Source organism: Genypterus blacodes, unplaced genomic scaffold, assembly GCF_046128005.1.
Source record: "Genypterus blacodes isolate CSIRO-AG114 ecotype Tasmania unplaced genomic scaffold, CSIRO-AGI_Gbla_v1 ptg000005l_1, whole genome shotgun sequence".
NCBI lineage: Eukaryota > Metazoa > Chordata > Actinopteri > Ophidiiformes > Ophidiidae > Genypterus > Genypterus blacodes.
The window spans coordinates 1485801-1501061 of record NW_027466819.1 but is presented as its reverse complement, the minus strand read 5'-3'; the positions used below and the strand labels follow the sequence as shown (position 1 = coordinate 1501061).

Genomic DNA, 15261 nt, shown 5'->3' with positions numbered 1-15261 from the left:
GTTCTGCACCTTTTGGAGAGAACGAAGCAGAACACGACCTCATGATCCTTCCATCAACGCCTAACCGCTCTGGTATGTGAACAGAATTGAGCTCTTGTCTAGTCTCTGTTTTGAATTATTGATTTGAAAACAACAACCAAATACTGAGAAAGAGTCTTCAGGCCCTAACACATTCCAGCCTGAGCAGGATTGAAAGCATCATCTGCATCTGGAGCTCAGTTTACGGGCCATGACATCATCCTTTCTCCCTTTCTTCCCGTCTTTCTCTGGTTCTTATTGTAACCGGGGCTGACATTGTTGGATCACACACTGGTGGTGAAACGGCACAAACCCCTCACAAACACACTGCACTGCACACTCTCCTGGCTCTCTCTCTGTGTGTGTGTGAGGGATCCTGAAATGGCCTGACTGAGGCCCCGAGGCAACTTAGTACATTAGTGTCAGAGGCCCCCAGTGAATGACAGAGGACAGACTTTACTGGACATTCAAAATGGAGGCGGATCCATATATGGTGTTATTGTTTGTTTGAAAGCAGAATCACCCTGTTGGCTTTAGAGACGACGACTAAACTCGGCTCTAAACCCATAAAGGAAACACAACGTAGCAGACAAAGAAAGTGAACACTGCCTGCTTTCCTTGGTTTCCCTGAAAAGCAAACTTTAAAGATTCACAATGAGGCGTTTATTTGGATGTTGTGTGGGTGCACTTGAGAACATTCTCATCTTCATCAGGCGGAGCCGCTCATCTGATGTCATCCATGTAATATGAGCAGAAGTGTAAAATAAGGTGACAGACTCTGCCGCCGCCGCCGCCGCTGCAATCTCGCCCAGGATTAAAGCGAAGGGGAGAAGCATGAATAAAGATGGAAATCAGAGTGAAGTGTGTGTGCAAATTCATGTGGGCACGTGGAGAGATGTGGAAAGCTATTGGCAGGGCTTCCGCGCCTGTGTGTGTGTGTGTGTGTGTGTGTAAACAGATCAGGGTGTGCGAGTGAAGCGCACCTTCTCCAGGAGCTGGCGGAGCTGTCTGCCTTTGGCGTCTCTGGAACACAGATTCTGCTCAGGTGCCACCACCGTGCAGATACAGCGGCCATCTGCGTCCTGAGCCGAGCTGTACACCTGCCACCCCTCCTTTGGCCGGATGGTCTGCATGCAGGGGACACACACACACACACACACACACACACACACACACACACACACACACACACACACACAGGGGATTGAAATATAAATCCAAACACCCACGACACCACTATCATCAAACTGCAGCACCCGGTGTGTCCCTCCGTCTTATTGTCTCCTCCCCGGGTCGTCCGTTCTTCTCTTCGCCGCCTCCAAAAGCCGCGACACTAAACACGAGCCATTCCAGCGACTTTGCGAGGTTCAGAAGTGCCTCCTCTCCTCGCAGCATTCTACGGCCTCCCGTGAATTTCCTCCTCAGCAATAAATAGTCTCTGTTCTTACAACCTTGATAAATAACAGCAGTGCTGAATCTCCACTGTTTCTGTTGCCGCTCACCGCTGCATCCAATGCGTAAAGAAAAAAAAGGAGAGAAAGTCCTGCTGGGAGACAGATAAACCTGATTTGTTGTGAGCTTTTTTTCCCCCTCCAGTTCTTTATTGCATCCAATATGCTGCAGCGCACAGAGTATAAAGCTTAAAGAATATGAAGTTATGCATCATAAACCAGTTGCGGCGTGTTTTAATGCGCCGCCATCAACTAACGCCGGGGCGCACACAGTAAAAAGGAGTTTTCCTCCAAATTATTGATCAAAATGTCCTTGAGCTGGAAATGTTGATACACACAAACACATACACGCACACACACACACGCACGAGCGCTTGGACCCACATAAAGGAAACAATTTTAGTGGTGATTTACTGCCAGTCTGGGAAATTAACACAGCCAGAAGCCAAATGCAGCAAAACTTTGACCGCCTCTGACGGAATTTACCTGAAAGCCTCAGCAACTCTGGCAGACGGCCAAGTGTTTCACTGTCTTTACCTTTCAATAACAGTTTGATGTGTATAAATATTGACAATAATGAGAGTTTTTGGCTTCAGACAGAGGTGGACTCTTCCTCCCTGTCCTCTCTCTTCTTCATCCTGGCCTGTGAACAATCTGGAGCAGCGTTTGGGAGCGAGCCATGAGAGATCACATCCCCTCTGAGCTGATGGGAGTGAAACACACAGCATGACTCATCACACTGACCTGCAGAGAGGCCGTGTGGAGATGCAGAGTTGAAACTGGATCGCTGCTTTATTTGACTCCATTTGGATTCATGACTCAAAGATACGTCGCTACTTTGAAGTCAGGAAATAAACAGATCTCTCCCGTGCGTCAGTCTCTCTCGCTCCCTCTCTCCTCTCTCCCTCTCTCCTCGCTCCCTCTCTCCTTACTCCCTCTCTCCTCTCCCAGCACATGTTTGCTATCAGAGAGCAGACAGATTGTTCCCTGGCTCCGTCCACCTTGCTTGTTGTTGCCTGTCAAGTTCGTAATCTAGAAATTAAATCTTACAAATCTGACAAGAAATGACTCAAAGTATCTCATCATCTTCTTACTGAACTCAGGAAGAGTTACAGGCCTGTGTGTCATTATAGGACATGATAAGACTGACTGGATTGCTCGCTCTCTCTCTCTCTCTCTCTCTCTCTCTCTCTCTCTCTCTCTCTCTCTCTCTCTCTCTCTCTCTCTCTCTCTCTCTCTCTCTCTCTCTCTCTCTCTCTCTCTCTCTCTCTCTCTCTCTCTCTCTCTCTCTCTCTCTCTCTCTCTCTCTCTCTCTCTCTCTCTCTCTCTCTCTCTCTCTCTCTCTCTGAATGGCATGAAAGAGGAGACCTTCATCTTCTTTCCTTTTCCTTTCCCTCCTGAAAGGATCTAAAAGAGAAGCCAAGCCTCGCTCAATCCGCTGGAACGGCCTTTTCTGCTCCGTCTCGGGAGTGACGCCGCATCCTGTGCCCCCTCTCCTCCTCTCCTCCTCTCCTCCTCCTCTCCTCCTCTCCCCTTCTCTTCGCACTCGCACATTTCCTCACATTAAAAACGAATCTGTGGCTCAGCCAAGCCAGATGCACTCTCCAAACTGTGCTATTTGGGAGGAAAACTGCACAAAGAGTTTTTTTTCGCCCCCTCTCCTGTTGAATAACTCAGACAGCTGGCCTCTTTTGTTTTGGGCAGCGTTTAGACTTTTTAACTTAGGGTGGTATGAGTAAACAACTCCCTCCTTCCAGTTTTTTATGAATAAGCAATACAAATCCATTCTGCTCTGCCACTTGCAACCACGGCCCAATCAGGCGGGCTGGCAGAGGGACACACACGGGGTGGGACTCTATGGACCTAATGGACCACTGCTCCGGTCCAAATGGCTCCGGCATGTGCAAGCTGCTCCTGCTCATTTGGACTGATGATCCCAAATGCATTCCCAAGTCTGAATCTTAAATTTAAACAGATAAATAATAAAAAGATGCAAATTTGAATCTATTATTCCTTGACTAAATCCAAATTCAGTTTCTCTGGATACAAGAGGTGCAGCTTCTCTTCTTCTCTTCTCCTCTGAATGCATGGACGTAATTCATCAGGTCAGAATTGAGTAATTATTCAAACCCCCTTCAAAGTGATCTATCCCTGTAAGCCCCCTTATATCGATGAAAATCTGTAGTCTTCCTCTAAAAACACTTCCAGACCTGCATTTTCTATTTCAAACGACTCATCATTCTTTTGGTGTGTGTGTCCTTATCATGGCAGCGTGAGCACTGACGGGAATAGGTGAGAACACAAACAAACAAAGACACAAACAAAGCACACAAGAATCAGCCCCAAACAGAACGTGCACCGTGCCTGTCGCGTTCCACCCATCACACACACACACACACACACACACAGACACAAACACACACAGACACACGCGCACACACACGCGCACACACACACACACACACACACACACACACACACACACACACACACACACACACACACACACACACACACACACACACACACACACACACACCACGAAGGCGTCAACCTTAAACTTTACATGATCATGCACGACAGACAGATGGACAGAGAGACAGACAGACAGATGCGGGGAGACGCAGCATGCAGCTTGATACGGAGGCGCACTCACCGCTGAAGGGCAGTAACCGAACAGCAGCAGGAACAGCAGCGGGTTCAGCACCGCGGACAGCGCCGGCATCCTGGCTCCTGTTTGGATTCGCTGCTCCGCCTCTGAACACCGGGGGGGAAAGACTCCCACGCCGAAGTTTGCGCTCTGCACCCAGCGGCCCCGTTACGCGTCTGCGGAGACCCGGACGGACTGGACAGGGCGCGTCGATCCACGCGTGGCCGTTACGCGCGCCATGTGTGCGGGGCAGCGGGACCGTGGAGGAAGGAGCCTCGTCACTGAGGCGAAGGAGGCGCGGCGGGCGGGTGGAGGAATGGATGGAGGAGGAAAAAGTTTTTCAGAGTCGCGGCCGGCGTCTGCGCGGATATGACGTCATCCGGCTGCACTCCACTCGGCTGGCATCAATTGATCCCGGTGATTGTCTGAGCTGCGCGCGCGCGCCGACAAAAGTTGCAGCTGGCGGTATAGAGGCGAGAGGCGTGTGTGTGAGTGTGAGAGTGTGTGTGAGTGTGAGAGAGGGAGAGAGAGAGAGAGGGGGGGAGAGAGAGAGAGAGCGAGGAAGGGAGAGAGGAAGGTAGAGAGAGAGGCAGAGAGGGAGAGAGAGAGAGAGATCATGGAGCTGTCCTCCAGACCATATATGGGCTTTGTGGGAGCTGTACATTAATATTTCATAAGGAGGCAGTGAGGCTTAATAAGCAAAGCAGGACCAGAGTCCATCAACATGCAGAGGAATCTGACATCCGTCACCTTATTGCAGCTAATGACGACGTTACACTCAAACACTCTGCGTGTGTATGTGTGTGTGTGTGTGTGTGTGTGTGTGTGTGTGTGTGTGTGTGTGTGTGTGTGTGTGTGTGTGTGTGAGGGGTTAAATGGTCGTGGAGTGACCACACATACAGATACAACTGTGCCGGACTGTTTGCTCAGATTTAGGAATCCAAGCTGCTTCGTGTCATTTAAGATTAATACAGGAGTACAGTGGCCAAAATGAAACACACACACACAGATACTGTTTGGATGAAGACGGAAGACAGAAAATGTGTTTTGAAAATATTCCTTCTGGCCTATTTCATTTGGTCGTTTATCTCCTTTTTCCCCCCCACAGTTATTTTTTGGCAGCGTTTTCTGCTGCATTTCAAGAAATAACACACCGACATCCTGGGGGAAAATAAAACTTCAACATGTGTGAGAATGATACAGTTTGCTTGATCAAACTGCAGGGAAATGAAAGGTAACCTCCATCTTTCCCCTCTGATGCATTCCTGGAAAACCTCCTCCTGAGGGGTCTTGAGTGGTTCCTGCTCTCTGGTTGCCTCCCACTCGCCTCTCTATGCACTCATGCAGCACACATGCAGGCAGGCTGCAGCTGGAGTTTGTCCTTGACAGCAGGAGTCACCTACACCCTACCTGGAAGCTTTCCCACTTTGGTCTGCCAATCAAAGTTCCCTGTCTTAAGAAGCCTCCTGTCAGGTTCTCATCCTCTAAGCCGGCGCTCGGTCGCGGTACAGGGGAGCTTCACAATTGAACTTTCTGTGGGAATGCTGCTGAAAGCTGAGAGTCAAAGAGCAGAGCCATTTTACATTTGTGGAGCAAAGGCGACGTCTCCACGGCTCCATCCTGAGCCGCGGGGCAGAGGTGGGATCTGACGGTGGGTTGGAGCAGTGACTCACAGCATACTGTTGGAGTCTTTCCCAGTGAATCACCAAGGAACGCTCGAGCCGAAAGAGCGTCTTGGACCGGGCACGGAGAGAGAAGTTTCTTGGCACACTTGAACAAAGGCCTTTTTTTTGTTTTTTATAAAGCTCTGACCTGCATTGCTGATGAGAATCTCCCATGCAGCAATAACGCCGGCTGCTGCTGCTCATCACAATCCGGTTCAAATTGGTTTCTACGCACGAGCGGCTCAGGCCTCCGCAATTCAAATCCTCCCACGGTATTGTTCCAAAGAATATATTTATTTTAACGGGTAATGCTAAATATATATGTGTATATAGCAACCTAGACATCGATGAGCTACCAAGGAGATGAGAGATAAGAGGCCTTTTCCTTTCTCTTGAATCCACTGACAGAGTTTCACTGCTGGGAGTTTTCTGGTCCTGCGGTCATAAAGCGGTTCTTCTGAAGCAGTCGGAGGTAAAGTGGCTCAATCAAGAGCAGCTTGACGTTATTAAGCTGCTCAGATCTTCCCTCCATCTGTCCATAAATTAAAACCACTCCTGCTCCAGTAACCACTTCAGACTTAACTCTCCTTTTCTTTCTCATGTAAGAACAAAAAGCAGCTCCCTGATATCATTTAATTTTCCTTTGATTTGTAAGGAAAAGGACAAAACCCAGGATCCATCCAAACTCCGAACCAGGAGTCTATCATGTGTGTGTGTGTGTGTGTGAGTGTGTGTGTGTGTGTGTGTGTGTGTTTTCTCCTTTAGTCCAAAAACAAACTTAGAGGAACCTGAGGAAATGTGGCTTTGTGTCTTGGCACGTCGGTCCTCAGACAGGAAGTAAACATCCAGGAAGCTTTCTTGCTTTCTGTCCAATGTATCTGTGAGGGTACATTCTACATCCTAACAAGACAAACTCTCCTCTCCTCTTCCTCTCCTGGTGCTTCTCCTCAGTATAATTGATGCAGCCACAGACACACACACAAACACACACACACACTCCAAATTGAGCGGGTTCAGACGCGGATCAGAGTCGTTAAGGTTATTGTCTCCCCCATTACACTGCAGTCGTGTTCTCCTTTTAACAGCAAAACTTGTTGTTCTGCCTACAGAGACAGAAACAGGTGGCCTTGTATTTACACAAATAAATAAAATCTGTTGTGACCATTGGCCATCAGCCCTCGCAAAAACAAATACCAGGCCCGCAAAGTGATTAGTCATCACCATATGTGCGCTGGCTGCATGGTGACAGCAGCGAGGGGTTAATAATCACATGCACAGATCCACCAGCAGATGTAATGACTCACACACACACACACACACACACACACACACACACACACACCTAAATAAAACAGGGGCTTTGGAACGTGAACACCGTCGACACCAAAGAGGCTTCGTTAAAAGTCAACTTTGTTTTCCTGCGTTGGTTCAAAGCGTTGCCGAGCTGCGACACATGACAACGCTGAGAAACACATTTACTCACAATTTGTTTACTAAACCAACAAAGACAAATACAGCTTCAATACTACTCACTTCCAATGTTTCTTATCCGGTATGAACACAACTGAGTGCAGTGATAATGTATTTAAATGTTATATCTGTACTTTCATAAACACAAAGAGAGCTGAAGTACAAAGCCTCAATAAGCAAACAACAGGCGCCACAACACTAGTGATGTAATGTGTGTTGGAACTAAACTTGCTTAACATACTGTGTCGAGTGTGAATGTATTGTTTAATGAACAGACGGCGAATTGCGCAATCTGGTCTGAGCATATCTCCAAAAATGTGTGTGGGTGTGTGTAAGGGACGTAAAGGAAGTCAAGATACCAAATTTTGTATTTCTGGACAAGAGAACAAAGCTTGTTGGTCTTATCAGCTTTCACCTGTCCAGAACCTCCAACACCACAAAATTCAGGTCTTTTGTTACTATTTTCCCTCTTTTAAAACGTTGCACTTACTTTTCCGGTAAATATGTTTGTGCCCCAAATCCCATTAGATTCACAGTTTGAATGATTCATCATCATCATCATCATCATCATCATCATCTGTTCCTGGCTCTTCCCTCATAGTAAAATGACAAATTCACCGTTAAGAATTCATTCAATTCTCAATTTGCATTTGCCGGAAACCCTTATGGAATTAAGTGGACATAATGAATGATTATGTAATGTGTCGTAGATTCCCTCGATGCCCATAAACGTTTCATTTCCCCTTTTAAAATTAAATCAGGACATTTAAAGGAAACTCTGAGATGGATGCAGGATGGCTGTATGAATGTTTTAAAGCTTAAATGCTAATATTGATACCCTGCGCTTGGATATCTGTGCTACAGGAGGCGTTGCTCCAGTTTGGGAGTGTGGAACAGGTTAAATGTTAAGTCTTTATCAGCCACTACATGCAAAGATCAAGCATGTATTGATCGATTTGACTCAGTTCCCCTCACTCATGAGCGTCATCTGTAATAGAATGCAAACCATTGCAATGTGCATTTGGCAAGGGACCAAACATTTATTTCTGCTTTACATAGATTTTTAAACATACTGTAGTTACACAGGTTTGAAAAAGCGGCTCGGCTGGCTGGCTGGCTGCAAGCAAAGGAGACGGGGATGCAAACAGATCAAAGTCAAATCTGAGTCAGAAAGAGAGAGAGGGAGAGGGAGAGACACTGGAGGAGATCACACTGCTGCCTGCGGTTCTGGAGAATCACACACACGTACAACCCAAACACTACCATGGAATCCTCCTCCTCCTCTTTAAGTTACGGTGGAAAGGAAAACAATCAGCATAAATCAGCATGGAAGCACAACAAAGCGCCGTGTGACTAAACTCCTCTGCACTCAACAATACAGACATTCAACCCAACATCTTTCAGAATCCAGTTTTAATCGTTTTGATTGAACAATCCAAGGCACATGGAAACATTTCCTCATTGTTACAAATAAAAAATATGAACAGGGCACTTTTCTCTTTTGTTTTGAAATGAATCTATGAAAGCAAACTGGACAAACTGAGCTACATAGACGCTTCTCTTCTCATCACTCACTGATATAGACTGAATTGTTTAATCCAGATATAAACATGTGTAAACACGTGTCCACGTTTGGAAGAGACTGAGGTATAGCAACTGGGTGGATAAAGAAAAATAAGGCCTCTCTTACTGCAATATTATATTACTATGTCACTGTTGCCATGGCTTCATCTCCTAATGGGCCCATCAAGAAGTGTGTGATTAAAAAATAAGAAAGAAAAGATCAATCGTTCTTTGAATCAGGCGTCGTGTTCCACTTTGGTTTTGTTCAATGATGAAGTGTTTATTATTTACAAAAGGAACTTTTTTATACGTACATATTTGATCTTTGTGTCAAATGAATGCAAATCAATAATCCTTTCAAAAAAAACAAACAAAATATATCTCATCAAATTCCATCAGAAGAGTTGTCAATATATTTATTACAAATTTCCTTCTATAAAGTTGACCAAACACTTATCTCGACCTTCAGGAGGGGCACATGCAGGTTTGTAGAGTGGATTCAGAAAGGAACACTATTGTACAAAATATTAATAATAATAATAATAATAATTACAGTTTTATCAAAAAGCACTTTTTTTGTAGCACCTTCAGTGTTTTGTGATTCGGCACAAAAGCACATCTGTGGTTGTATTCAGAGCAGCACCTGCAGCGGCCGGAGAGGGAGGCTGGGGGGGCGGGGCCAGGACGAGGGAGGGCGGGGCTCGGGGTGAGTGGGTCCTCTCTCCGCTGCCAGGAGTGCGCCACTGTCCGCCACGGCATCAAATGTCCTTTTCCTGATGTAACTCCCAAATACTAAAGTAAAAGTCATGTGATTCTGGCCCTACAAGGGCGAGGAGTAGTTTCCCCTGGTCAATGCTTCCGTGACGGGGCCGGGGGGCACTCTTCATCTCCAGCCCCCGACCTTCTCCCTCGCCAAAGAAAAACGCGGTGGGTTTGCTTGGCGAGGAGAGAAGGTGGAACGGTCAGATCTCAGCGTGGGGGTGGTAAGATGTACCCTCTGACCCCGTCCTTCAGCGGGGGGTAGGGGGTGTGTCTAGCCCAGGAAACAGACGGAGCCCACCTCAAAGCCAAACCTCTGGTTGGGGTCTCCAAAGTCATTCAGCATGACGTCGATGATGGGCAACTGGTCAATGCGGGGAGTGTTGATCTCCATCACTGTCCTAGAGTAGCCCTGCTTCAGCTGGGAGAGGAGGAGGAGGAGAGGAGAGGAGAGGAGAGGAGAGGAGAGGGGAGGAGAGGAGAGGAGAGGAGAAGAAGAGAACAGGAGAGGAGACATTTAACTTTAAAAGAAAAAAATCCTTTCATCATGGACCTCCCATTTGCGCTGTGGGGCCATAATAACATGCTTTATAATTTGATCAATAGCAGGTATCAGATGCACACTTGGCTCGGTGCCACGACCCTGAATAGAAACGAGCCCGCACGGAAAATGGATTTGTGAATGAAATGGAAGCTGTGCCGAGCATCCGGGAGCAGAGACGCCATGTTGTTGCAGCTTTATGTGTCTCACCAACCGCTGGAAATCTACTCATTTTTTACCGTTTTCAATTTAGCTCCTGTATAAATGTGAAGCAAAAAGCTGCAACCCTGTCAGACATTATACGGCCCCGCATCAAATAAAGGCCCTGACACCCAATCGATAGGAAACTACAGCAGGTTTGTTTAGGCCAGATGAGATTGAATCCGACCCCAAAACGACTCTGGCATGCTCACACACACGCCAACATTTGACTTTGTGCATCAGTGTGTTCTGTCTAGACACACTGGAGCGGAAAATAGAAGATAAAACTCTCCAATGACGAAAACAACAAGTGTTCCTCAAAGCACTTTAGGTGTGATATTGGCAAACGTGCGTCGATATTCCGGCGGCGCCTCGCGAATGGAGAATCGAGGAGGACGGCTTACCGAGCAGCCGTCCATCAGGGCCTTGATGAAGGGGTTGTTGTCGTAGGACAGCTCCTCGTCGTTGGAGCCCAGGAAACGCAGCGCTTTGTCATAGCTGTCGGCCTTGGCGTCGTACCAGGCCACGGACTGATGGCAGATGTAGGTGAAGTTCTGCCGCGCCGAGGAGCTCAGCAGCTTCAGGAAGGTCATCTGCACCGTGTTGATGGTGTTCTCGGCGGCGTCGACGTAGTTCAGCTGGAGGACAGACGGGGCGAGCGACAGGGGGAAGAAAGGGAGAGGGAAGTGGGAGCAACGGGAGAGACGGGAGGGGGGAGGGGGTAAAGAGAGAGAGGGAGAGAGAGAGAGATGAATAGCAAATGAGTGCGCAGATCAAATGATACAAGAGCAGAGTTGAGGAACGACGTGAGGCTGACTTACGATTTTACCACGTTTGAATTCGCTGAACCATGAGCCTGGAGCCTCTTTGGGCCAGTTGGATATTCTGACCTACAATAAAATAAAGAAACATTCATGAATCCGTCGCTAAAGCAAAGACCCTGCGTGCAAACATCAGCCGCCGCCCCCTCGTCCTACTCACTCCTGCTGACTTCTTATCCGGGTGGATGCAGGTTTCTCCTCCTGCTGTGAAGTTGCAGAACACTTGGATGGAGTCGCCTATGCACCCTTGGTTGGGATCGATCCAGTATTCACCTGGGGGGGGGGAACAACGAGAGATTGAGGACCGAGCGACCGAGCGAGCAAACACACTCCAGCCTTCTGATAAGTTCCTCTATCAGACTGGACAGGATATACTGAGGAGGCCACACACACACACACACACACTCACACACACACACACACACACACACACGAGTTACTCCTCCAATAGCTTTACTCGGTCGAAACTGCTCCAGAGGCTAAACTTTACAATGAATACACTCATACAGTGTGTGTGTGTGACCCGTGTGCCTGTGTGTGTTCTCTGGGCCCCAAAGGTAATATGTCACTGTGCTGGCTTGTGTCATGTTTTGTAATAAAGGTCCGTTCTGTGGAGGGAACTTCACACCTTTAAGGGCCAAACTCTGCTTCATTCCCACTCAGTTGATGATGATGATGATGAGTTATCCCACTTCTTATTAAAGTTATTAACACGTTTTTAAAGTGGCCACGTCAGACACATCTCTTCTGTGTGACTCACGGCTGCTAACATTTAAAAATAAGTGGACAAAAGCTACAATAGAGCATAATTGTGACCTTTTAAATGGCACTGAAGAGTTCTCACAAAGCTCAAACTCATAGTTCCTCTGCAAACTGGAGCTGATTTGCTGGTGGATAAAAATGATGTCATCAGTGTTTAAATGACTATAAGCAGAGGAAGATTATCCTTTACTGCGTCTCTGTCCTACCGTCTGGGTAGTCGGGCTGGCTGAGGTGCAGGTCGTTGCAGGTCCTGGCCGGGTTGTCTTGGGTGCCCATGGGGAACTTCATCCTCTCGATGTCTTGTTTCAGGTGGTTGAGGGATCCAAAGACGTCTCCCATCCCCTCCATGCCCATGTCCGCACCGTAGTCTGACATAGCCTCGTCTCCCTGCATCTCCGCCTGCCGCCTGGTCTTTCTGGAGCCCTGATGCATGGGCAGTGGCTGGATGACATCAGCAGCTGGACCCTACAGCAAAGGTCAAAGGTTAAAGGTGAAAGGTCGTAGCGATAGGATGAGATATTTGAGATAATGCTGGTCCAATATTAGTCTGTGATATGTTTCTTACCGGTGGTCCAGGCGGTCCGATCATTCCAGGATCTCCCTTCTGACCACTTCCACCCTGAGGACAAACACAAGTTCATGCACGTACGTTCAGGAGGAGCCGCTCAGATGAAGTATGAGCATCAAAATCATGAAATCAGATGGAGAGCTCACTTACGTCTGAGCCCTTGGATCCCTTCTGTCCTTGGGATCCCTGAAGATGAAGAAGAATTAAAGAGAGATGAACAACATGATGCCAAACAACGGGGGAATACAGTTTTGTGGTTCTGAGAGGAAGTGGAACTTACAGGGATACCAGGAGGACCAGGAGGGCCGAGAGGACCTTGGAGACCACCGATACCCTGAAGACGGACATTAAAGGAGACATCAGTCAGAGCAGATAAGCAGCTAGATGGATGTTCTGCTCCAAGTGATGATGTTTTAAAAAGCCGGTATGATCACAACACATCCTTACAAAGTCACCCTTGCCTCCTCCAGTACCCTGAGGTCCGGGCAAACCTCTGTCTCCCTTCTCTCCGGCCTCACCAGGGGGTCCGATCAGACCGATGAGACCTGGATGACCCTGGAGCGCGAAAACAAGAAGAAGAAGAAACAAACAAAGAGTCAAAACAAAAGTATCGCCCCCAAAAAAACTTACTTTCACATAAAGTCCAGTTTGTGCCAAAGATAACCGGGGACTGTTTCAAAATTAAACAAATATGCTAATTAGCCTGCAAGTTTATGAAATTGTCAAGGTCTTAGCTCTGCCTATAAATAATTAGTGTGTTTATAGAAGCTGTCATCTTTAACAATGGTGGTCCGCCTCGGCGCCCGCTGCCTGGCAGAGTTACGGCCCTCTGCGTCTCTGCGTCTCTGCGTCTCTGACTCTGACTGCTGCATGCTGGCGCCGGACCAACCATCATTACACAGATGATATTATTGGACTTATACATATTCATCCCCCTGCAATAAATCAACTGTGCGGAAAACTCCACACGGATCCAAAAGCGTTCCTTCATCTCCGCCGACACGAGGCCCCCCCCCAGATGTTTGCTCACTTTGGAAGCTCCAGATAAAAGAGCGGCAGCCGATAGAGAGAGAGAAACACACACACACACAACAGAGCAATTTGAGATTAGAATGGTAATAATGTCTTGCCTTCTCTCCCTTGTAGCCGGAGTCGCCTTTCATACCGGGAAGACCTGGGGGTCCCTGAGGAGAGAGAGAGAGAGAGAGAGAGAGAGAATCAAGTCAGTCAAGGCAGAGTGAAATGGATTGATATTACTTCCTGGTGGCAGAGCAGAACTCGGCTGCTCTCTCTCCCTCTCTCTGTCTCGCTCTGGCTTTCTCTCCACGTCTCTCAGGCAGGAACGTTGTAAGCAGTACTTGAATATTTTGTCGGGGACTTACCAGAGGTCCAGGTGGGCCGTCTCGACCGGAAGTACCAGGAAGTCCTTGCTCGCCCTGAGAATACACAAAAGCTCCTTATTATCTGCCAGTGTGAGAGGGATTTTCAGCGGTGAATGATATGAGATGTCCAGGTGCTGAACCGTACAGATACATAATAATAATACAACATAGGAACTTATGATTTGTCTTTTTCAAACGTATTCTTCCAAATCAAAACCCATCTACTCACAACAGGACCAGGAATTCCACGCAAACCATCGGGACCGGACTTCCCAGCGGATCCCTGAGGTCCCACTGGTCCGGTTTTCCCCACGGGTCCTTCTGCTCCAGCTTCTCCCTGTAGGAACGGGAGAGTTAGAGCGGGAAAACAACAGCGGCTCACACACTCTGGCCTCAGCTTGGGGGGGGGGATTTAGGGATTTGTAACACAGGAACGGTCTAAACATTTGTCACTTGAAGTTCTAAAGACGTCATATCAATTTAGGCGAGAGGAGGGAGGGGATTAAATCGTCCCGGCAACCAATTAAGGCCCGTGTTTGACACAGTGGGATCACAGCGTCGGCTTTGTCTCGTCTCTGTCGAGTCAACGCTAATCCTTTACCTCAGTGAGGATGGAATGTGGACTTGTGTGGGCGACTGTGTGTGTGTGTGTGTGTGTGTGTGTGTGTGTGTGTGTGTGTGTGTGTGTATGTGTGTGTATGTGTGTGTGTGTGTGTGTATGGGCAGCGAGCAGGAACTTAAGAAACCCACTGATTGGGAGACAGAAAAACATTTTCTTCAGGCTTAACAGATTTATTTTTTCAGATGTGAGGCTCCTCCGCGGTGTAAACAGCGGCGTGTTCCGGGTTTGAACAAAGCAACGCAATCCTCTGAAACCACACAGCGTCTCCACTGAGACTAATTAGCCAAACGTTGCCAATTACTAGCGTCCTGGCTGAGCTGAAACAAAGGATGTCAGAGGAAGAGGAGGCTGCTGCGGTCTTTATTGTTTGGACTCTTTTCATCACCACAAACCAGCGTGAGTTGTACAAACACAGGGCTGACGGCGGCGTGATCTCACCTTGGATCCCTTCTCTCCTTGCCTTCCCTCCTGGCCTGCTCGTCCGAGGGGTCCCTGAAGAAGAAGGGGAAGAAGAGTTACGACAACAAATCAAACGCTGTCGTAATTCTGCGCGATGAAAACTCACATCACTGCAATTAAACGCTTTATTTACGACTGGCTGGGTTCGACATAACAAGCCCCAAGTGTTGAAAATCAATACTGCTTTAATACTGACCACAGTGCTTTGATGCTAATGAGTCCTAGAATAACGCAGTTTGATTTCCTAAAACGTTATCGTGACTCACAGCCTGGGTGTCGACGCAAAACCCTGGGAAACGGAGGGATTATCTGCTATCTGCTGACAAGTGG

The 15261-nt window shown here is 47.7% G+C and overlaps 1 protein-coding gene across 1 annotated transcript in view; it reads right to left on the bottom strand.

Moving 5' to 3' along the window:
• Window positions 1-8269: 8269 nt before the first annotated feature.
• The window catches only part of LOC142997694 (collagen alpha-1(XI) chain-like), a 57667-nt gene continuing 50675 nt past the window's right edge, over window positions 8270-15261 (bottom strand). The window contains exons 55-67 of the mRNA XM_076148295.1: window positions 14911-14964; window positions 14080-14187; window positions 13851-13904; window positions 13599-13652; window positions 12916-13023; window positions 12749-12802; window positions 12619-12654; window positions 12466-12519; window positions 12107-12365; window positions 11299-11411; window positions 11139-11207; window positions 10722-10955; window positions 8270-9996 (exon numbers count right to left, since the gene is read on the bottom strand). Of these exons, the coding sequence (XP_076004410.1) occupies window positions 9850-9996; window positions 10722-10955; window positions 11139-11207; window positions 11299-11411; window positions 12107-12365; window positions 12466-12519; window positions 12619-12654; window positions 12749-12802; window positions 12916-13023; window positions 13599-13652; window positions 13851-13904; window positions 14080-14187; window positions 14911-14964 (1344 nt within the window). The 3' untranslated portion in view covers window positions 8270-9849. The remainder of the gene's footprint in view (window positions 9997-10721; window positions 10956-11138; window positions 11208-11298; window positions 11412-12106; window positions 12366-12465; window positions 12520-12618; window positions 12655-12748; window positions 12803-12915; window positions 13024-13598; window positions 13653-13850; window positions 13905-14079; window positions 14188-14910; window positions 14965-15261) is intronic.